The sequence below is a fragment of the Epinephelus moara genome, chromosome 18 (assembly GCF_006386435.1).
Source record: "Epinephelus moara isolate mb chromosome 18, YSFRI_EMoa_1.0, whole genome shotgun sequence".
NCBI lineage: Eukaryota > Metazoa > Chordata > Actinopteri > Perciformes > Serranidae > Epinephelus > Epinephelus moara.
The window spans coordinates 21,828,214-21,850,758 of NC_065523.1; the positions used below are offsets into that span (position 1 = coordinate 21,828,214).

General features: G+C 42.7%; 1 protein-coding gene across 5 annotated transcripts; it reads left to right on the forward strand.

Moving 5' to 3' along the window:
- The first annotated feature begins 897 nt into the window (after positions 1-897).
- Positions 898-15,130, forward strand: raver1 (ribonucleoprotein, PTB-binding 1). Of its 5 annotated transcripts, none has more exons than XM_050069627.1 (15): positions 898-1,277; positions 2,277-2,343; positions 3,967-4,436; positions 6,907-7,098; positions 7,545-7,665; positions 7,754-7,854; positions 7,987-8,058; positions 8,448-8,529; positions 9,458-9,660; positions 9,765-9,846; positions 9,971-10,113; positions 10,296-10,367; positions 10,470-10,604; positions 10,791-10,856; positions 13,333-15,130. In XM_050069627.1, the coding sequence occupies exons 1-15, from the start codon at positions 954-956 to the stop codon at positions 13,477-13,479; spliced, it is 2,277 nt and encodes a 758-aa protein (XP_049925584.1). In that variant the 5' UTR covers positions 898-953; the 3' UTR covers positions 13,480-15,130. The 5 variants fall into 5 exon arrangements, with proteins under 5 accessions (XP_049925584.1, XP_049925585.1, XP_049925586.1 ...); XM_050069628.1 differs by having other exon boundaries at positions 8,451-8,529; XM_050069629.1 differs by having other exon boundaries at positions 7,987-8,022.
- Positions 15,131-22,545: the final 7,415 nt, after the last annotated feature.

A 22,545-nucleotide genomic window follows, 5' to 3' on the forward strand; every position in this document is an offset into this window, starting at 1 on the left:
GACAGTAAACGAGGTGCAGCCTAATAAAGGATGAAATACAGTGAGTGCTGGATGGAGCAGTGAGTGACTACTTTTGGTTCCAAAGGTACTATGCCGAAAGTGTTTGGAGGAAATTGGGCTTCACACAAACAAACTAAACGATGGAGGCAGTGGTAGACCAGCAGCTGCTGTGTTCAGTGAGCTAAAATGACTTTTTTGTCAATGGAGTCTGTTGGCTTTGACATAAACATAGCTGTTAACAGCTTTTCTCTTTGAATGGGTTCCCTGACAGAGAGGTCAAAAGGCAAAAAATATTCTCAATAATGCATACACATCAAGTGCTACAGATTTGTTTAGCTGGGGATTTTTTTTTTTTAGATGGCTAAAATATGTTTGTTTGCTGGACCCCATCCACAGCAGTACATTGCTTAGCTTCCATGTCGGACTTCAGCCTGCTTCTTCGACCTGGAGATGTGCCAACAACCCCACTACAAAAAAAATCTTAACAATCCCTTTAAGATTATAATTCGAAACAAACAGCAAACTGCATCAACGTGAAAAAGAAAACTGTGCATATGACTGGGAGCATTTGTTATCCAAGACTTTTAAATATAGATTTCAACATATTTATAATCCAAATCTTTAAATCTGATCCAATAAATGCAAGACTGCTGATAGCTGTGAGATTAAATCTAATTAAAAATGTTAATTATAAATGTGTATTTTATTTATTTATTTGTTTGTCATTTGGCTGACATCTGTGGATCCCTAAAATTAGCTTCACTGACGGATCTGCAGCAGTCATGATCCAGAGCAAACGTAGCCCCGCCCCCGCCCTCGATTACGTCGTAGTCATGGAAAATGCGTCCTCCTCTCGTCCAATCAGAAGCGGTGCTGGGGCCATGTGTGTATTGTTTAAACTGCTCAAATCAGGCTGACTTTCCAGACCGATAAAACTTCCACCGAACTGAGTGATGGCGGCCGTCGTGTCTGTTAGCACAGCTGCCAGAGATGAAAGCACAGACACAGGGCTCAGCTTCGCCCCTCGTCCGCTTCACGAAAACTACGACCTCGCCGCGGACCACGAAACTTGGATGTCCGGGGACCGCCGGTACCCCGAACTCGAACCGGGCGAGGAGGACTCAGCGTCTGAACGCGAGTGTCAGCGGAGGGTCGACGAGGACTTGACATCACTGAGCCCCGAAGAGATTGAGAGCCGCTTGGAGAGGACTCGCCGGGAGTTTTACAACCGTAGAAAAATAATCATAAAGAATCTGCCCTCCGACGTCAGCAATCAGGTATGATTGATAAGTACTTACCAATCATTGGATGATGGATTGATTGACGGGGTCGTTTGGCTAACGTTAGCTTAGCTCCAGTACGCCTGTCATGCTAGCCATGTTAGCATGATAGCCATTTAACTCGTTAGCTGTCTTAAAGTTAGAATATTACGATATTTTTGCTTTATTCAAGCTGCAACTACTTTATTAAATAGGTAAAACACACTAAAATGGCAGCCAGCGAACACTATGAGTGCTGTTTTAATTTGTTTGGGTTGTTAGGCTAACTGCCAGGTGGTCAGATAACTGTCAATAATGGTCATCTGTGGCCTGTATGACCTGCAGGTCCGGCCTGGTAGGTAATAATTTAATAACTTTGATATTCGTGATTTTTGTTTTCCACTGTTCAAGCCTCCAAGCCAATCTGTCTGTGATTATACTTCCTACATAAGGGGTTACAGGTGCACTGGGAGTTATTTTTTTCATTAGCCCATCTGTTGTTAAAGCTGGCGTTTGGTTGCATCGACCAGCCAGTGATTTACTCATGATGCCACATTTTTTTGGAACGTGCCTGACTCGTGGGGAGCGGTGGGCCTGCGGGCGGTACCATTGTTCACAGAGGGGTGGGGGGGAGTAGTGGCAGTTCGAGATGTGAGTTGCAATATAACAAAAGGTGGAAGGTGTGGAGACAAAACGTTTCAGAAAATGCTAGACAGCATCGCCGTTTGTTTGTGAATGGTCAAAAGCAGCGCAGAACAATTTCTCCTACAACAATGAGTCAGTTATTCACCTCTCACCCCCCCTCCCACACACACAGGTGCAACTTGTTGCTAGTTCCCAATGGATATGAATGAGTTAATTATGTGAAACAATTAAGCAATGTACAATTATATGATGGCCTAAATCTGCTACTTAGAAAGTCAGATTTGTGTGATACCCTGGGTAAAGGGTTGTCACACACTGAGCCTTGATTAATGTATATGCCTGGATTTAATTAGTGTCTTCTCTTCCATACAGGAGGTCCATGAGCTGTTGGGCAACTATGACCTCAAGTACTGCTTTGTGGACAAATACAAGGGCACAGGTTGGTCTAACTGCTTGTCCATCATGTTTTGAAGGAGTAAATGATTTATCACAGAAATCTATAGATGTTTAATAAAATAACAGCAAGTAGATCTGAGTCTTACAAACAACCTGGGTTATCTGGATTTCTCCTTGATGAGAACAAATTCCTTAACAATTTGAAGGTCTTTGCTCATGAAAAGGAAAGGCTTTTAACTGAAGTTACTTTTCCCCTTCAATAAAGACAAGTAGATGGTGCATGTGCTCCAGTTTTTCATCACCAGTGGTGAATAAATCATTCGTCCTTCACTAGATTACACTATGCTCCAGTTGTTTTGTGTTGGTTTGTATTCGAGGTGTGACTGTAGTCTGTATAGTACACCGCAGTGTGCTAACTCTGGCAGAGACAGCAAGCTGTTGTGAGAGTTTGCTAGCAAGAAAGGTCATCTGGCTACCCTAACAGCATTTTCCAGTGAGTCTCTCTCTTCAAGTGAATTCTGTAGCTGCCATGTTGCAACTAATCTACTCATTACAATTTTTGAGGGGTTGTAAAGCCAGACGATATGAACATTTTCTACATCAGTGATGCTTGATGTGGCTGGAACAAGTAGGACAAAATTGGAAATTGAAGTTAAACAAATGTACTCCTGACATATTCCAAGAACGCTTGATAGATGGCAGGCAAGCAAAACTTTTATTTGCATAGCGTAGTCGTTCATATACCTCTGTTACCAATCTGTCTATTTTGTCGACAGATTGTGGAACTCACTTGTAACAATGTCACAACACAAAGTATGCACCCAGGCAAATAGTTTCTGCAATTAAAATACCAAAAACAATCAGTCTTAAATTATCCTAAGGGGGTGAATCAACCTTGAATGCCCCAAAAATGTGAGCTGCGTCTCAATTCAGGGCAGTTGCCTGTTTACGATTGTCTACGTGCATTAAAGATGAGGTTTCCATTTGAAGTCTCAATTTTATCAGGAAGAGCAGATATTAAAAAAGCTTTAAAACAGGAACATTGGCTTAGTCGCTGATAATAATGGGCCAGATAATTGCTCGAGCCAGATGGCAAATTCAGGGAATGCCTGGTATCTACCAAACTGTTGTGGCAGATAGCAGTCACGTTTAGATGCGCTTTTGTATGAAGTCTAGTTGCCTGGTAAAAAGATGACATTCCCTTTTGGTATGCGGCTTTCAGACATAACTGCAACAATCTTTTATCCTCCTCTTCTGCTTTTCTTCCAAAACATAGGTAACAGGACGTTTTTTTGGCATGGAATAGTGCACTATGGGGCTCTAGTGTATCATACAGGTCTAGATGTGCCTTTTTAGGTATCAACGTGATGCTCAGTCAGATAAAGTGGCTTTGATTCTTGTCAGACATGGTGACACCCACTGTAGCCTCAATAAGAGAAACGTTGCAGTGACACAAAAGCCTGTGTGCGGTGACATTGTGCCACCAGCGTTACCTTTTGTCAGACCTGCTAAAGGAGAAATGGTGTCACAGCCAAGGTTTGCCCCCCGAGACCTGCTGTGCGTGAAAATCTTTCTCTTAATGTTGACTGAACAAATGTCACTTCCTCACTTTAAACCAAATTGTGTTTGTCTCCCTTCCTCCCTCTGTCCCCCCTGTCTTCCTCAGCATTTGTGACACTGCTCAATGGGGAACAGGCACAGTGTGCCATCAAAGACTTCCACCAGCATGTGCTGCGGGACAGGGAGATCTCTGTGCAGCTGCAGCCGACAGACGCTCTTCTATGCATCGCCAACCTGCCCCGCGCTTTCACCCAGCAGCAGTTTGAGGAGTTGGTGCGACCCTTTGGTAACCTGGAGCGCTGCTTTCTGGTGTACAGCGCCTCCTCGGGGCACTCCAAGGGCTATGGCTTTGTAGAGTACATGAAGAAGGACTCAGCCGCCAGGGCTAAGTCGGAGCTGTTAGGGAAACAGCTGGGCTCCCGTATGCTGTATGTCCACTGGACTGAAGTGGGCTCCCTCACATACCCACTGCTGCACTCTAAATGCCTGTGTGTGGACCGCCTGCCCCCGAGCCTGCTGACAGCCCAAGACCTCCGCAACGCTTTGGCTGACACCCATGCGCCAGTCTTCTGCCAGGTCAAATTCACCACACATAAACACACTGCTGCTTTCTGCCACACACTGCTACAAATTAATATGATTCACAGGGATACGTTATCCAGATACTGCACGACAACACAGATGAATGTTATACTACTTTACAGCTGCAAAAATAAGTCTATTAATCAGTTGGTCAACAGGTGAGTTAAATGAATCAGCAACTATTAAAATGCCAACCATCTAATGGTCCCAGGTTTTTTATGTTGATAGACGTAATGTCCCGCCATGTGGATCTGAAAGTTGTAGCACTGACATTAAAGGGTGCCAGATGGCAGGAGTCTATTGTAAAATTGTATTCCATATTTGATTTTTTTTTTTCAGTACCTTTCACCTTTACCCCAGTTTTCCTGTGGCCACTCAAAGTTTCTATAGCAATGAGCATTGCTGGTTTCTATGGCGATGACCAGCTGACTCCCCCAGGTGGTGTCATTCAGCCGGCTTTTCTGGAATGAGAGAGAGGGGTGTCCTTTTTAGCATGATGCACATAGTGGTACTTTTCTGCTGGTTCCAGGGTTTTTTAGGATTGTGGCAAAGGCAGTGATGATTAAAGACCCGGTGATGATTCAAGGGAAATACTCAGTGAACTGTTGAAACCTGGTGGTATTCATTCATGACGCCACATCCAGTGCCTGATGGTAACTAAAGGGCCTTAAAGGGAAACTAAGCCCATTTTAAAATTAATACATGCTAACCCTATGGTTTGAGACAGTCCAAAACTATTACTCAACATAATAAACTCTCCAAAAATGAGTGCCAAAACTGTGTAATGTCAAAGGGTATGAAGTCTAGAGCTGCTCTGTAGACAATGACTCGGGAAAGACACTATGAATGACACTGAGAGCACATAGGGGAGTGTTCTGAGTGTATGGGTACATTTTCTGTTTCAGAACTGAGATCTCTACAATAGAATAAAGCTCATTTGGGTATAAAAAAAGAAAACAAACATTCAAACACGTAGCCCTGGTGATTGGCTCTTCAGGTGGGAAATCAACTTTAATAGTGGGTGTCCACACATGATTGTAAGCTACAGATGGGAGAAGGCTACAGATCTTACATTAAAGCAGTAATTGTGTGTGGTCTTCTTTTCCTGAGAGCTGTGCATTTTTTAAATTCTTAACAAAGGAAGCACCGTGTTTTTACACTTTGCTACAAACGCCACAGTACACTGTCAAAGTGTTCCTGTCCTACCTGCCTGAGGCAGCACAGCACTGCAGCTTCTCCCTCTACCTGAAATGGGTGATTGAGTCTCTGTGCTGAGTGCTGCATGTTTGGTGGGTTTTTTTCTGTGTACCGAGTGCAAAAATGTTCACCTTGAAGGAAAATATTGCTTGTCACGGCCACTTCTTTACCAAGCCATCCAATCAGAGTGGAGATGGGACAAATACCACAAAGACCAACGTTCACATCTTAGATATACAAGTGCTGAACAACAACAATGGAGGAGAAATGTGTATATATATTTGAATACGCTGACTCTCACAGGCCCCCACAGACAAGTGGGTCTGTCCTCTCTCCACGTGCTTCAGCCTTCCCGTCATCCAGAGGCAGCACTCTACCTTGTGCTGACATTTTAACTTCCACGGATTGTCCATATCTTTGCAACCAAAGCGTGTCGACCGAATAAAACGCTGCCCCTCCAAAGCGCTTTCAAATGCTCACAGCTGAACATATGCTAAGGAGCGCCACCCATTTTCAGCTAGGGAAAAATGCTTTGGTAGACGCAGGGCCTTACTACTTTGGTTTCTGGCTTTGAGAGAGAGTAGCTCATGTTCACAAATATTAAATGTACTTTCCTAGGCCATAGAAAAACCATATTGAAATTCTCAATTTAAGTGGTGTTGCCCTTTTTAAAATGAAATTTAAAAGCTTAATGGTCAGAATAGTACCTGTCTATGAGCAACTGTGATCATTCAACAGATGGTTTGATGTTCAGATTTGATCTGATCTTATCTGGTACGAAATAAAATTCAGTTGATGGTTGGTTTGGAGGCTGCGAATGAGTCACAATTATGAGTAGAAAGTTTGTGTTCTAAAACCTGTTCTTTGGCATTCCTCCATTTATGGTCATCTCTCTTGCTGCATTCAGCAGGTTTAATTATTTGGACTTGGAGGAACAGTAAATCATCTGAGTATTAAATGAGAGGCAGTTATATGTTAGAAAATGGTGCCACCTGTTAGGCGAGTCGCTACATTATCAATAGACAAAGCCCAGAAACGAGCCTTTTCCTCTTTGAGCAGTGATTCTGGTGTGTTTCAGAGGTTTTAGAGGACATTTACAACATGAATGTGCTTTTAGATGTTGCACTTGTTTGTGCTCAATGTCCAGGGTGTAGTGAGAAACCAAAAGCCTATCAGTCAACCCTTACCCTGTGTGTGTGCTGTATTTATTAGCAGCAGAGTGTGTCTGTGAGATTAGACTGACTGTTTTTTTTTTCTCTCTCCACAGTTGGCTCAGGGACAAGATGGAAGTTTTCGGCGGTTTGCAGTGTTGGAGTTTGCCACAGCTGAGATGGCCGAGGAGGCGCAGCGACTCACTGATGGCAGGCTGCTGGGCGGGACACACATCAGGGTGTCCTTCTGTGCCCCTGGCCCACCTGGAAGAAGCATGTTGGCTGCTCTGATTGCTGCCCAGACCATGGTATTAAAATGAATGCTTCACCTCCCAAATGACCATTTGTATATGAGTTACTCACCCCATGATATGTTGCATTTGTGAAGCGAGGTAAAATGCTTTCAGATAAGTTTCACTTTTCGTTCTCGTCTGTCTGCGAAGTACTGAGCATACGACTGGATATATGAAACTTGGATTTTACTGCACGAGTTGTGTGAGTTTCTAGACAGATGTTTTGCTGCTGTTAAACTTAAATTAATCAATAATTTTCTCTATTTTTGGACACATCGCTCACCAGAGGCGTGAGAGAAAAACAGTTTGTCATGGATTGAATAATTGATATACAGATGGTCATTTTGAGAGAACCAAAGAACTCCTTTGGTCAAATTTTTATTGTATATTTACATGTCCAAAGTTGCCCGTTTGCCATTGCTCTTGTGCTGATTGCCTGTCTTCTTGTCCCTCCCTTCAAGGCTGTGAATAGGGGTAAAGGTCTCCTCCCTGATCCCACAGCCATGCAGATACTTACAGGCCTCAATAACCCTGCCACCCTCAAGATGCTGCTCAACCCTCTGTCACAGGGACCCAAACAAGGTGAGGAGTTCTCACTAGCTCTTAGTTAAAGCTTTTATTTGAGGATTTGTTCTGGTGCAGTGGATCCTGATGTCCTCTTTGTGCGCAGGCCTCCTGGGAGCGGCCCCTACGATGCCCCTGCTGGCCAACCCCGCCCTCTCTGCCGCCCTGCTCCAGCTGCTCCTTCAGAACCAGGCCAAGGCCCAGCAGGTACTGCTACCTTTCTGTTTCTGCCTTCCCTCTGACATGTGCCTCCTTGCCACTCAGCTTGGTTTTGATTCATCCTCTCATTCATTCACCCTTTTTTTCCCACTCTTTGCTCTTTTCCTTCTTTACCATTAGCAAGCCTTTCTGGGGAATCATCTTCTGTGGGCTCAGGTGCTACACAATAAAGAAAACCCTCTAGTGGCTTGTGTGAGTGATAATGGTGTTTGTGTTCTTGCTGCTGGTGTGTGAGGTGATGGCGGTGCTGAAGCCAGATGGATCCTGTTCTTTTTGTGTGACTGGTGATAGAAAAATGCAATGCCTGGGTGGGTAAGCTCTTGCTAGGAAGCTGTGAGGTTTGTTTTTGTGTGTGGGGGGTGTACTTTTGAGTGGTGCTGAGTGATGTGGTAGGTGTGCTCCATTGTGCACAAAAGTGTAAATACCCACTCTGTAAGGACATAATTTCATATGTGGTGAGTAAGCCTCGGTGCTGCTGATTAAGTGTGCTCGTCGAGTGCGGCAGTGTTTCATCGCTCAAGCGTTGTGCCAGGCTGCGTGACCCTCTTGTGACACTGAACTCTGCTCTCTCCTTTGGCCAGCAGGCAGGACTCATCGGGGAGAATCCTCTGGCTGCTCTGCCTGTCCAGCAGGGAGTCCATCTGCTCGGAGACCTGCCCCAAGGTTTGGCATCCGCCGACTCCAGCCGTAGCTCCTTGAGACACATACTGCATGTTTTTGCTTTGCTCATGATGCTAAACATCTGTACCCCTCTTTGCTTGTTAATCTTAGTTTCTCGTCTTTACATTGGTCATGGTATTTTGGTCACTATGCGAGACAAGTCTAATGCCTGATTTATGGCAGGGCGCTCTACACTTTTGATGTATGTTGCTCAACAGAAAAAAGTTATGCTCAACAGTTTTCTTTCATGTTGCGCATCTGGAGAATTGCCATGCCGCGGCAATGTCATATTTTGTCACTCAGTAGATGGTAGTTTTCATTCCACAACGACTCTGAACCACAGTCAGCGTCTCTGCGGAGCTGAGAGGACAGTGTCCGACTAACCTGCCATCACCAGGCCAACTGACAGCAGACATTTACTGAACCAAAATATTTCTCATGTCAGCACCATGGGAGGAAATCACCTGTGTTTTTATTTATTGATTAATTGATTTTATTTCCCCACTCACCATAGCAAGTGAGGGGAATCTGCCGCTCACAGACAGACTGGGAGCCGATCAATAAATGCAAATACGGCTAGTAAGTTAAAACACATATACAGCGGGATATTTGTGTGATATAAACAGCTGTCTGTGCAGATTACGCTTCACCAAATGCAACAAAAATAGACTCAGATCGTTGAAAAAAATGCAGGGGGTCTCGTTACCATGGAGACAACTTAAAACCTTTTGCTGAATCATAAACTAAAGGTATGACTGTTCAATTTCTCTTGAGCGGCACTTATAAAAAGTGTTGAGTGCCCGACCATCAGTCAGGCTTTGATGTTATGTACTGGAATCCCCAAAATATTAACACACATAGGTATGATAACACTTGTCAGAAATTAAAGATTGCAGTAATTTATAATCATTCCTCTATATAATTCTCCTAGGTGGTGTAGTCCCCGGTCTTGGTCTTCAGACAGATCCTCTGGCCCCGCTGAAGCCAATGCCACTTGGCAGAGCCCTGGTGAGGGAGCAGGAGTCCCCCACAGCAGCATGCACTTTCCCCCAGACTTCCTCTCCCACCCTGCAGGGCATCTCCATGCCCCTGATGGGTGGCATGATGGGGGCAGATGGCCTCACAGCACAAGGGGTAAGGTCCACAGTCATTTCCTCTTTTTTCTTTTTTTTTTAATTTTCAGCTCTCCACCCAAGTGTCAGTGGTAAAAATGAATCACGTCTTCCCCTCCCTGTCAGATCTCTATACTAGGAGATCCTCCCAAAGATGTGAACCATCCCCAGAGTGGCTTCCTCAGTGTCAGCAATGTTTTTCCCTCAGGTGAGATCTCTCTTACGTTATGCACTGTATGATTTTCCTACTTGGCAGTCTGTTATTGTTTGCCGCATCAACTCAGGTAAATAGATTTCAGCATGTAATGTCTGTCCGCCCTCTCCTACTCCAGGAGGAAGCTGCAGACCTCACCCCTATAGGAAGAGGCCGACGTTAAGTAATGTGTCCAACCAGCATGCACACCACAGCATACAGCCTAATTACAACCTGCGCTACCAGGATTCCTACAGCCCAGAATATCCTCCTCTACATCAGGTAACCACCAGGTTCCCACTGCTTTGTTCTTATTTTTCAGAGTATGACATGAATAGATGCGGCTTCTCTTCATGATGTCATGACCTGATGAATGTACAGTGTAATGCCTGGCTGCTCATGTAGGAGCCTATAGATATATCTGATGTGATCTGGTCTGATGCCCATCTGGTGTTTCTCCTTAGGATCCTCTGGCCCACTTGTATGAACAGCAGGAGAACCTTGATACTGGAGCTTTGGCAGGATTTGGTCAGCAGGTATTGTTCAGTCGACCGTTTCAAGACTGCGTGAGCATATTTTTAATGTTATTAGACTACATAAAGCGTACTGTCCTATAGTAACACAGTTTCTCTCTGCAGCTCTCTCGTCACCCTGACTACAGCGAGCGGTTTTCCCACTACAGTTACCCTCCCAGCGAACCCATGTCCTCATACTTCAGCTCAGGGCCCGAGGCGTCCAGTAACGGCAGCCTCCCTACCACCCATCTGAACAGGGTAAGCCTAAAGCTTTGGACTTTGTTTTTTGTTTTTCTGAAAATAACCTCCGGCCTGGTTTGAAACTGTTAGGTTAGATAAGGTTCCAAGAATAAACCCCTGGTCAATAATTAATGTTGTGTTGTGAGTGCACGACCCTCAATAGAAGAAGCTGAGGTCAGTGAAGGTTTGTTGTTTTGTCCGCAGGCTGTGGGAATGCCACCGGTGAGCCACACCACCAACTACCCCCCAGGCCTGGGGAATGCTGTAAAGGTAATATATACAGTTCCTTGTCTTTGCCTCTTTTTTAGCGATCGGTCAAAATTTGTAGTCTATAAGAGCAAAAAAAACATTTATCTACACTCTATACGCCAGCAGGCTGTTTTTTTTTTTTCTTAACATCTATCCACCTTATTCCTGAGGGTACTACTGTAGAAATGATCATGAGTGCAACTTCCTGTGAGATAGCGGAAGTAGTAGTAAGCTAGTTGGTCCCATAGACTGTCTGTGGTTAGTCTTGGTGGCTAACCGCCAACGCTGGTTCTTTTCAAAAGTAATTTACCTTCAGTTTAGCAAATACTGATTTATTTTTTAAAATATTTAACTTATCTTAACATAGCATTTTCTAAAATGTCTCTGCGGAGCTCTGGTACCTGTTGCAGTGTCCGTGTCTGTAACGACTAACAACCAGTCTAAGCTACATTTTTGTCTTCGGCAACTGTTTGGTGAACATGTAACCAGAACAAAACGGGATTGTTCCTGTTGCCAAAGGCACCATTGATATGAGAAATAAAACCACAAGAGTTGGCGTAAAAGTATTAAATCAGTATTTACAGAAGAGAATGACACCTAGACTGACAGTTCCGTCACTCAACGTTAGTACATGATATCCCTGTCTTTCCCCGTCTGACTTCATTCTCAACCTACATTAGAAAATTGCTCGTTATAGAATAAACTCAGCAACATACTTTGAAATGTGTATTTAGTCATTAGGGCTGAGATTGTGTTAGTGATTTACTGTATTTCCTTTATCATTAGGAGAAATGAATGCCAAAAGTTATTTCTTTTACCACAACATTATATTACTATTACTAAAGTCTGCTGCTAAATTCAGCTTCATGTTTTACTCAGAACAGTTTTTTTTTTGTTTTTTTTTAAAGATTATTTTTTTGGGCTTTTTTGCCTTTAATGGACAGGACAGGTTGAAATGGGGTGAGAGAGAGAGTGGGGGTTGACATGCAGCAAAGGGTTGCAAGCCGGAGTCGAACCTGTGACCACTGCAGCGAGGCATCGCCTCTGTACATGGGGCGCCGGCACTAGGCACTATCCACTATCCACTACACCACCGATGCCCCACTCAGAACAATTTTTAATAAATCAGAAGTAAAAAAAAAAAAAAACACGTGTAAACTGCGTTGTTGGCGTAGACGAGTGGAGGATTAGCTGGGAAACATCACATTTATTTACTTTACACGGCGCTACAGTCAATACTGAATTATGTTAAATGTTTGCCGAATGTGTTAGCATCTCTTAATAAGTCATCGGAAATCAGAAATCATCTTTAGAAGGAGCAGATGTTACCTTAAGCTAGCTCTGGCCATGTTAAAGAGCAAGGCAAGCTAACTTGCAAAGCTAGCGTGCTCGGTTGAAAAGAAAAAAAAAAACAATGCTTTGAGATGGCTGTCAGAGATGGCAGAGGTATGATCACATAATCCCGTTTGAGCTTCAACAGGTGGTGTGTTCCATGTTATATTTCCCAATTGTTCTTGGAAAGAAGAATAGAGCACTGTAAACAAACTGTTACTATTAGAAATCACCGGTTTAGTTCTGCGCTGGAAGTTGAACCCATAATTCATGCCAGGTATCATGGGGGCTAGGAATACGGTGGATAAGCCAGCGGACTGTTTAAAGTAGTTTGCCTTGTGATCCAGCAGAGGGCGCTCTAAAATTTCACTGCCAGCCCGACCTGTTGCATGCCCTCCTGAAGGCAAAGATGCTAACGTTGTTTGGTGAACGGACAATAGCAACACCAAAGCATCTGAAAAGGAGTGTGTGGTATTTTGGGCTTTACACCCAAAATTTGATGTATTTGATGTAAATTTGGTATTTTGGGTTTGTGGACCCCAGGAAGACTAATTGGTTACTATGGTACCAGCTAATGGGGATCCTTAATAAACCAAACTAAACACCGTAGATGAAAACGTAATCATCAGACAAAGCTGTTTATCGATTTTGTACAAAGCAACTGTCTTACTCCTCGACGACAAATCTGCCGAGTCATCTGCTAACATTAGCCACCCAAGTGAGCCAGTGGAGCTGCCACAGACGAGTGGAGCGACAGCATTGCACGACCTCATCTCACTCCCTCCTAGTCGGCTCATTTAGCTTCAGCAGGCCCCTCGCCAGGAGCTTATAAAAATTCCATCACGGCCAGGAGGGCAAAATTTATATGCAAGGATGTGTGGCTCATTGCTATTATTTCAGGAGAGGGGTTTCATGATCTCATGATGGAACTCGAGCCACGATATATGATTTCAAGTCACACCACAATCTCTCAGAATGCATAGTGAAACTTTATGACTCCACATAGTTAAACATAAAGACGATACTGAAGGATTGAACACTTGCTCTAACCACAGACAGATGGACATCACAGGCCACACATGCTCATGTTCAAGTTCTCTTTTCTTTATCTGTAGACCAGTCTCCTTTTTATTAATTTAATTTTATTGTTTTGTTCCAATTATAGACTCCCATCGGTAGCCACAAGCGTGTGTTCTCCCGGCTGATCCCATCTCCAGAGCCAAGCCCTGAGGGCGGCTACGTGGGCCAGCACTCCCAGGGCCTCGGTGGCCACTACGCAGACTCCTACCTAAAGCGAAAGCGTATTTTCTAACTACAGCTGAAGGCTTCTTGCTGTAGGAATAGCCATTCAGCAGCCAGGACACAATGGCATCTCCTCTGGTCTCTTCCAATGAACTTTATAGCGTGGTGGTCCTTGGATTTGTCTCCTGTGTGCTCCTGTGAGTGACCCCTGGAGGGCGCCGGGGAGCGCAGCCTGTAGCTATCTGGACAGTTGTGTCACTCCATAGGAATTCTTGGTGGTTGTATTTTTTTCTGTTGTGTATATATGATTTTAGTGTGTTGGTAAATTAAGTTTTTACTTTCTTTTTTTTAAAATTTGACTTAATTTCTTGTTGAAAACGTGTACAGTGAGAAAAAATGGTTAACTAGCAAATGAAGTCTTTTCTCTTAAGCATTTTTTTTTTATTCCCGTGTTGAGTGTGGTGTATCGGCAGAGCTACAGATAGTTTGGCCAGTTTTCAGTGGCAGCTATAGGCTGCTTTTTATATTGTTTGACATCCCACTCAAGTGAAGCTGTCCACAATTTCAGGCAAAGGGACTTGGCGTAGTATTAAAAAAGCTTTACTTTAAAAGGCTCTACTTTTTAAGAGCCTCTCTAACTCCATGTAAAAAGTTCAGTAGTTTGTGTAATGAGATGGTGTTGTGGTGTTTCCCTCCTTCCACAGGGTTGTATATTTTGCTCTATTTCCAGATTCAGGCCTCGCCTCATAGGTTAACGCGCAGCTTTCCATCCACCAATGATAGCTGTGTTTACCTGCCTGTGTATTATGAAGGTGAAGATTTTTACTATACTGGCATGTTTACTTTTCCACGTTGTTCGTCTTTTGATCTGCACCCTCCAGCTTGTTTAAGGAGTCTGTTCTCTACACTGGTTGTCGAGTGATGCACTTGGAGGTCACAATATCTGTACTCACCTCTCTGAGATGCCATTTTCGAGTCTCCTCTCACTCATATATGTCCAGGAGTTGAATATTGTTTGTGTTTTATGTGCGTTTTGTCTGCTAAGTTAAAATTTTGAATGTCTTAAAGTCCAAACACCACACTTCTGGTTGAGTTGGGTGGGTGGGGCGGTGGACATGCACTGTGTGCCATCTCTTGAGTCTGGGGAGGTGCTAATGGAAGCTAGTGGCAGGTGATTGGTCAATGACATGACTGTCCTTGTTTTTCCTTTTTTTTTCTTTTTTTTTTTTCGTATGATTATCTGGTTGACAGTTTGATTGTGAAAACCCATTACCTCTGACTTCTGCTAGGAAATGCAGCTACACTTGAGCCTTAACAGTGTTTTTTTTCTGTGACATCATCCTGCCCTGTGTTGGCTTCCATCTACATTTACCATTTCTGTGTTTATTTGCTGTGTACATAGTTAAGCTTGATCATTTTCCCCTCCCTGAGTCCAAAACTTTTGTTTTCTTTAATCATACCTGCTTCCGGTCTGGTGTTTTGAATGAATTTGCTGCTTCTCCCGTGTTTTCGTCGTTTGCTTGTACGCTTGACAGCTGATGTGATCGAGAGTGGCGCCACAGCAGACCGCTCATGTTGTGTATGGACCAAGAGATGCAGCCGTACTGTATGATGATCATTCGCTTTGATCGATTTGATTCTAACTGCCATCTTCTCATCTGTACCGCCATGGTTGTCTCTGTATGTGTGTGACGTGAGCAAGTAAATGTTATTGAAACTCATGTTATGAACTCATCATTTAAAAAAAGCTGTAGACTGAAGGTGTGTGATACTTGTTTTTGACATTTTGGGGGTTAAAGAAACTGTAGGATTATGTGGCATGTAGCAGTGAGGATTGCAACCAGCTAAAACTTGTAGATACTAACGGCTCATTCTAGGGTTACAAAAACTTATCAGGTGATCATACACTAAAGAAAACATATTTATTATATTTAATTTCTGCCAATCTATCCCCCTCATACACACTGGACCTCTAACTTGAAAACCTTCCTGTATTTTACCCAAAATAACTTGTTTCTCGGGGCATGCCCTTGTGTTTGGTTCAGCACTTTACAAGAGCACATAATTTGCTCTTAAAGCAAAACTGCCTTTAAGAGTTTTAATTTTCGGCTGTGGTTCTCAAATTAATTTTAGAGCTGAGTTAAGTGACTCTTAACATATTTGCATAATTTGATTTAAATTTCTGCCTGGAAACCCAGGATGCCAAAAGAGCTGCATCTGATTATTTTTCTGTTGAATGTGAAAACTCGTATCAAAGACGAAGTATCGAGACACGGAGAACCTTTTCAACATTTGAAAATATTGGAAAATTACAGTCAATACTAAAAAGCAAAATAAATCAGCATGTGTTATTTAGAGCAGTAAGAGTCGTGTCATTATGTCATCTTATCATGCATGGATTATTGAACACATGGGTGGATTATGAGACAGTGGGCCCCTGGGCACAGATATGCAAAGTGCCCCACCATCTCGTTTAAAAAGGAGCAAGACACAAACTTTGTGGTGGTTTTGCCTCTTTGTGGTTCCTTTGCATCTCTGCGGTCTTTTCATGTCTCTTTGTGGACATTTTGAGTCTTTCCCAGGTCGGTATGTGTTAAATTGAGGGACATTTTGAGCTCCTAGGTCGATCCCCAGGAGCCCCATTAAGTAATCCATCCATGACTGATCTGGCCTACTAGGCACAAGCGCCCACATACTGGCCAGGGCGAGACTTGAGATGACCACAAAGAGGTGCAAAACAACCACAAAGAGACATAAAATGACCAAAAAACACACAGCGACCACCAAGAAATGCCTAACAACTAAAAAGAGATGCAAAAAGAAAAGAGAGGGAAACAAAACCACCACAAAGTCTCTGTCTTGCTCCTGTGTATGAGACGTGATGAGGCCTTTTGCATGTCTGTGCCCGGGGGACCCTTGTCTCATAATCTGCGCATGCATCCTATTGGGAAAAGTCAAACATTTGCTGCTGGCTTCACAGTATCAAAAACATTTGAGTGGTACAACCCAAAATTGCCATGCAATAAAAAATACTATACAAAATTTTTTATTGGCCAACTAATGTGCTTTTGAGCTATGAAGAGGCGCACAGTAGTGATCATATCAAGTAATGAACCGGAACTGATATGCCTCCTCTCAATCAACAGTGATTGCATGCACAGCCAGCTGATGTTTTGCTTTATTGGATTGGCAACCAACCATAAAACTAATGCTTCTGCACACTTGCAGACAGATCTTGAGGAATGGGTGCGACGTAAAGAAAGCATGAAGTAAAACAAAGGAGAGGATGCATACAAACATTTGCGTGTAAACTTGTCTGCAAGAGCTCTCGTTTTGTTGCCCAACATAGAAATAAAACTGGAGGCTAATACCTTATGCACTTATTATGCACATATTCTCTTATAACTGATAACATTACAATGACCTCATAGCCTTTGACACCTCCTGTACAGTTACTGGGCAGACGCCTTGGGTGGCTCTATATATGGATAGATTACTCAGCAGGCCTATTGGGCACAGGCCCAGGGGCACCCTTGCCCTTTACTTGCAAAATGTCACTCAAAAAGACACATGCCGACCTGGAAGAGACTCAAAATGACCATAAAGAGATGCAAAGGAACTGAAGAGAGTAGCAAAGTAACTAGAAAAATGGGCAAACAACCATTAAGGGATGCATACCAGCCAAAAAACACACACAAAATCACCTCAATAAGAATCAAAATTACCTCAATAAGAGACAGAATTACCTCAAAGAGACTATAACAAGATGCCTAACCACCACGAAGTCTGTGTGTTCTGCTCCTGTGCAGGAGAGGTGGTGGGGCCCTTTGCATATCTGTGCCCAGAGGCCCAATTGTCTCATAATCCACCCATGGCTCCATAGGCTCTTAGCAGAGCTGTGAATGTGACCTGTATGAATGTTAAACAAGTTATTGCTGAGAGGTTGAATTGTGCTCCCTGAATGAATAATTCAATATCAGTCTCACTCAGTCAGTTATCAGCCATACGGGCTGATAACAGGCTGCTCGAGAAATAAAAACAACCGAAGGAATGTATCAAACTGAGCCCTGAGTGAAAATATATTTCACTCTGATAAGACTGTAAAGAATGATGACATTCAGATTTAATTAAAAAAAGAAACTAAAGAGTAGGATTAAATGTCAGCTGTGTTCTTATAGGCTCTGTGTTTTCTGTTGAGCAGACCCTGGAGGTCAAAGTGAGCTTTAAGGTGATTGGCTCTGTGGCAACACTAAGCCCTTTGCATTACTGTCCGTCATCATTCAGACTGAGGTGCTCGGGGGCAGGAGGCGCTAAAGAGAGCTTCTTTTCCTCTCAGCAGCCATCAGGATGAAAGGTTTTGATTAGCTGTTATTCTTATGGATCCACCGAGCCTCCAGCTGATGGAGCTTTCCCCTGATGGGCAAAAACACGACTGCAATAAATTGGTCATGAAACTCCCTTTTTTAACGCTGATATTGTTTCTGACATTTCGCAGCAAGCAAAAAAATGTACTTTATGCTTGGTTCTGACCTGCTGTATCACTTTAGAAATAAGTCTCACAGAGAAACTTTCCTGTTCTTTGTCATCAATCTTTAAAGGACAATGGAAATGAGAACATTGTGAAAAAATATCGAGCTTGTGTTTTTGGACCTGCTGGCGTTATATTAATGTGTTTCTCTCAGCCGCTGGGTTTATTTCTGTAATATTTGTCTGTAATGCTTCAGGCACCCTTGAATTATGTTCTCATACCTGCAGCCAGTCTACCCAGAGTTCTCAGAGGGATCCACCGAGGCTCGGTGGACGCTGTGTCAGACACATTTAGATTTCTGCCTTTCATATTTCCACCCACACAGTCACCCTGCACAGTTGCTGGTGAATGCTGCTGAAACCTGCGATTTTCCCAAATACAGAGAGGAGAGGAAGGCAGAGCTCTGAAGGCAGATCACTGCAGCATCATTTATCAGCAATCACAAAAGCACAAATGAAGGGAAAGTCATGTATCTTTTGCATTTATGTGTGCTGAAAATGTTACTGCTTCCTCTCACTTTATTGCCTATGAGCGTCTAATAGGAATGAGTGTATTAAATTATATAGATTCATTGTAATCTACATGTGAAATATACACTAAATCCACATGTGCCATGATATATTATGGCTTGATTTCAGTATACCAGCAACAAAGAGTAACAAAATAGGATAGGCCTATGTCACAGGAGCTGTTTATAGCAGGATTAGTCATAGAAATCAGTCCACTCCCCCCTGTGACAAACAGTCTATAAAACAGTAGAGCATCACGATAGCCCTGGAGAAAGCTACAAGTCTGCCTTTCACTTAAAGGGACAGTTCACCCCCACATCAAAAATACATATTTTTTCGTATTACCTGTAGCGCTATTTATCAATCTAGATTTTTTTGGTGTGAGTTGCAGAGTGTTGGATATATTGGCTGAAGAGATGTCTGCCTTCTCTCCAAGATAATGGAGGTTGATGGCACTCAGCCATTTGTGCTGCAACAATGTCTCCTTCCAGAGATCATGACCCTGTTACTCAAGATAACCCACACACTTTGATGTGAGTGGGTTCATGTGGGAGCTATTTTCTTTCTGCTGAACTACTCCCACAAACCATACCACCGCGCAGAGGGAAGCGTGCATCTACTCATGGACAAGAGGCTTGTGACAGCACGAGATGTAATCATTAATGGCGTCCTCCTCAGCTGTGTTGTAAAGGTCCAGACACACCAAGGCCGTTGTTGAGCATCTGTCGCCCCTAGTTTTTGCGTTTTTTCACGCACCGTTGGCACTTGCTGGCCCTTGTTGACTTTTTTTTGGCGTGTTGAATCAGCATCGTAAACAGCGGCTGATTGGCTGTTCAGCTCAGAGCATGAGAAGAGAAATGAAAGTGAGGAAAGTAAACAAAAAGCTGGAGTCAAGAGGGAGTGAGATCAAAACAAACTTGTTACATAAAATAACATGATTTTTTTTTTTAGCCAGTGAGCTCCTCAGCAGGAACAGTTTGTAATCATTTGTGTTGTTGTTAGCTAGCGCACGGTAAGTATCTTATCACTTTGTTCACTTAACATCAGGTTGTGTTGTTGATGTCCTAGCTTGCTAACTAGCATCTTGAATCCATTGTGTTGGTCTCCTGGTTTTCTTTTTTGAATGACCAATACAGACTTTTGCTTTGTTTCGTTTTCACACTCTCTTGACTTTAGCCATTCGTTTGCTTTCCTCACTTACGTTTCTATTCTCATGCACTGAGCTAAACCTAATCAGAGTGATTTCATTTACTGACGGGCTCCACTGTCTCTGACGCCGATTCAACATGCTGAATTTGCCGATAAAAAGCTGACAAGGGCCGAGGACTGCCGCTGCAAAACTAGGGCGACAGGTGCTCTCAAACAGCCCAACATTGACTGACAGATGACCGTCAGCTTGGTGTGTCAGGGCCCAAACATTAGCTAGCTTCGTGGTGTTAGATGAGCTAACAGTAGATGCACACTTCCTTCTGCACAGTGATACAGTTGGCGGGTGTAATTCAGTGGAAAGAAAGTAGTTCCTACATGAAACTGCTCACAACAAGGTCTGTGGATTACCTTGAGTAACCAGGTCATGATATCTGGAAAGAGACATTACTGTTGAGTTTCTCAATTGTACCGTTTTGGTAGTTTGAGCACCACAAGCTGAGTGCCACCTATATTGAAAAATATCACCACAGGTAGGAGGAAAAAAAATTGGAGGTGAACTGTCCCTTTAATTCAGGAGAGGGTGAAAACCACTCTGTCTGAACAGTGAAACCCAAACAAGATTAAATTATAGTAGGGATTTAAATTCCAGCCTTATCTCCCTGAAATAAGCTTGGGTATTGTTACACTCCTCATTTTCATCTTTTCCAGTCGATCCTCTGTGTAATTGTATATCGCTGTGGCACTACAAAACAAGATAACCATTTCTGGTTATAGGGGAAATAAAAAGCAATGTTTCCCAGCACAGTGTTATTGTTCTGATGCACTGAAACAACACCGCACCTGGGTTGCTGAAATAAAGAGAAAAGGCTGTGTTTATGTTTGTTGCACATGTTATATATAGTCTCATTTTTCGGCTGGAGGTGCTGATATTCAATCTTGAATGTTTATTTAACGCTCCAGCACACAGATGTAATCCAGTCGTTGACAGTAGAAGTGAGATGAACCCGGTTTAAACTACCAGGCTGAGAGTTTCATTTAAAGCAAGCAGGCACTGGCAAGGTAATATACAGAGTCTTGAAATCTTTCCACCTCACACCCTAAAAACTCATCTCTTCAAGAAGCATCTCATGTCCTCCTTTCCCACGTTGAATTATATCCCCTGTCCCATATCATCCTCCTCAACAATAATTGCCTACACTTTTATCTTGAAGCCCGGCTCTCATTCCTCTTATTTCCTTTGCTGTCACTTGTCTCTTACATGATCACTATTAAATTACAAGATTTTGTGAGAACACTTTATCTCTGATCGGTGCTATTTTTCCTCTGTATTTTCTATCTAAGAATTTAATCTTAGAATTTTTTTTTTTAACTGCTTAAAGCACCTATGATGTGAATGTAAAAACAGGACTATAGTGCAGCAACAAAGCAGATTTTTATACTTGTCTGTTTCAAAAACAGCATCTCTTGAAGGACACAATCTGTGATCAAAATTAAACTGATTGACAGGTCTTTTAATACACTGACTGATACAAAATGATGACTAAATGCAAGGTTTGATAATGTGTTCTGAAGCAGTTGAAGGCTGATTGTGGCCAGATGTAATAGCGGAGGAAGTATTTGCATCTTTTACTTAGGTTTAAGAAGCAATGCCACAGTGTAGAAATACTATGTTAAATGTTAAAGTCCTGCATCCATAATTTTACTTAAAGCTAGGATAGGCAGTTAAATTTTGGCTTCACTGGGAAACAATCCCATTATAAACGTTGATCAAATTGTAATTCAAGTGGACTGAGAAAACACTAGACTTGTGCACCTCCTCTTGGATCTGTTTTCAGGCTGTAGGAACTCTAGCCCATGACTGAAGACTTTGGCCAATCACAGGTCATTTCAGAGAGATTGTGTTCCTGTTGGCTGTTCTACAAATGCAGATGTGTGTGCGAGCGTCCTTTAGGTTAAAGCTCAGCTCAATGGTGGAGAATCCTGCAGAGAAAGTTGCTATTCCAGCACTGACAATAACTTCATACACTGCAAAACAACCCAAAACAGGAAGACGGAATGGGCTGTATGTGTGTGTACTTTTTCAAATTGGGCTATTTTGTCTGTTTGTTTTGGCCTTTTTTTTTTTTCCAGATTTTTGCCTTTAAGTAAGAGTACAAAAGGGCCATAATATATATGACATTATAGGATTATTAAAGTTTTATTTGAACCTATAGTATTACACTGTAATTTATTATATTTTGTACTACTATCAGAATCTGCATTGTAACTAAATTATAACTGCAGCGACTCTATTCAAGTAAAGTACCTCAAAATTGTACTCAAGTAAAGTACTTGAATTAATGCACTTGGTTACTTTTCTTATGCTTTTCATTTATAATTCATATCAAACTAGATATCTGAACATACATAATTAATGTGGTTATAAAGATGACTGATTGATCCTTTAAGGCTTTTAATTTGTTTTTCCTGGCAGTCTGTAAAGTTTCATTGTGCTCCTTGTTTCTCCATTAATATGTCTCACACCAGTGACCATAAAAGTGAATTGCAGGAGCACGTGGAGCAAAAGAACAACCTTACAGTCATTCTGACAATTGATTCTCATCTCCAGTTGCAATTATGGCTCCACAACCTCATTAGTAGAAGTTTTTAGAAGCTCTCAAATCTAGTTATCAAGTCATTTGAGGTCTCACTGGTCCTCAGTTTGTCCCTAAAGTGAAACCTCGCCTCCCTTTTGCAACATTTCCCATCTAACTCCTCCTCTGCCTTCTACTGAGCAGACATGTCAGCGGCATCTGATTGGTTCAGAGGAGCAAACAACATACTTTAGTGAAAATGAGGTGAAAAATGGTGGCACGCTCGTGAGCACATCCCAGAATCACCTCTGAATGATCGTGTTGTTCGGTGCGTGCAGGGTCCGTGCAAGGTCCGTGCAGCTTTGAATCAGCATGAG

Excerpts from the sequence above, each read along its gene's own strand:
- raver1 (XM_050069627.1), top strand. The coding sequence starts at position 954 with ATGGCGGCCGTCGTGTCTGTTAGCACAGCTGCCAGAGATGAAAGCACA. Across the intron at positions 1,278-2,276 it reads CCTCCGACGTCAGCAATCAG|GAGGTCCATGAGCTGTTGGG; the intron begins GTATGATTGATA and ends TCTTCCATACAG. Across the intron at positions 7,666-7,753 it reads GTCACAGGGACCCAAACAAG|GCCTCCTGGGAGCGGCCCCT; the intron begins GTGAGGAGTTCT and ends CTTTGTGCGCAG.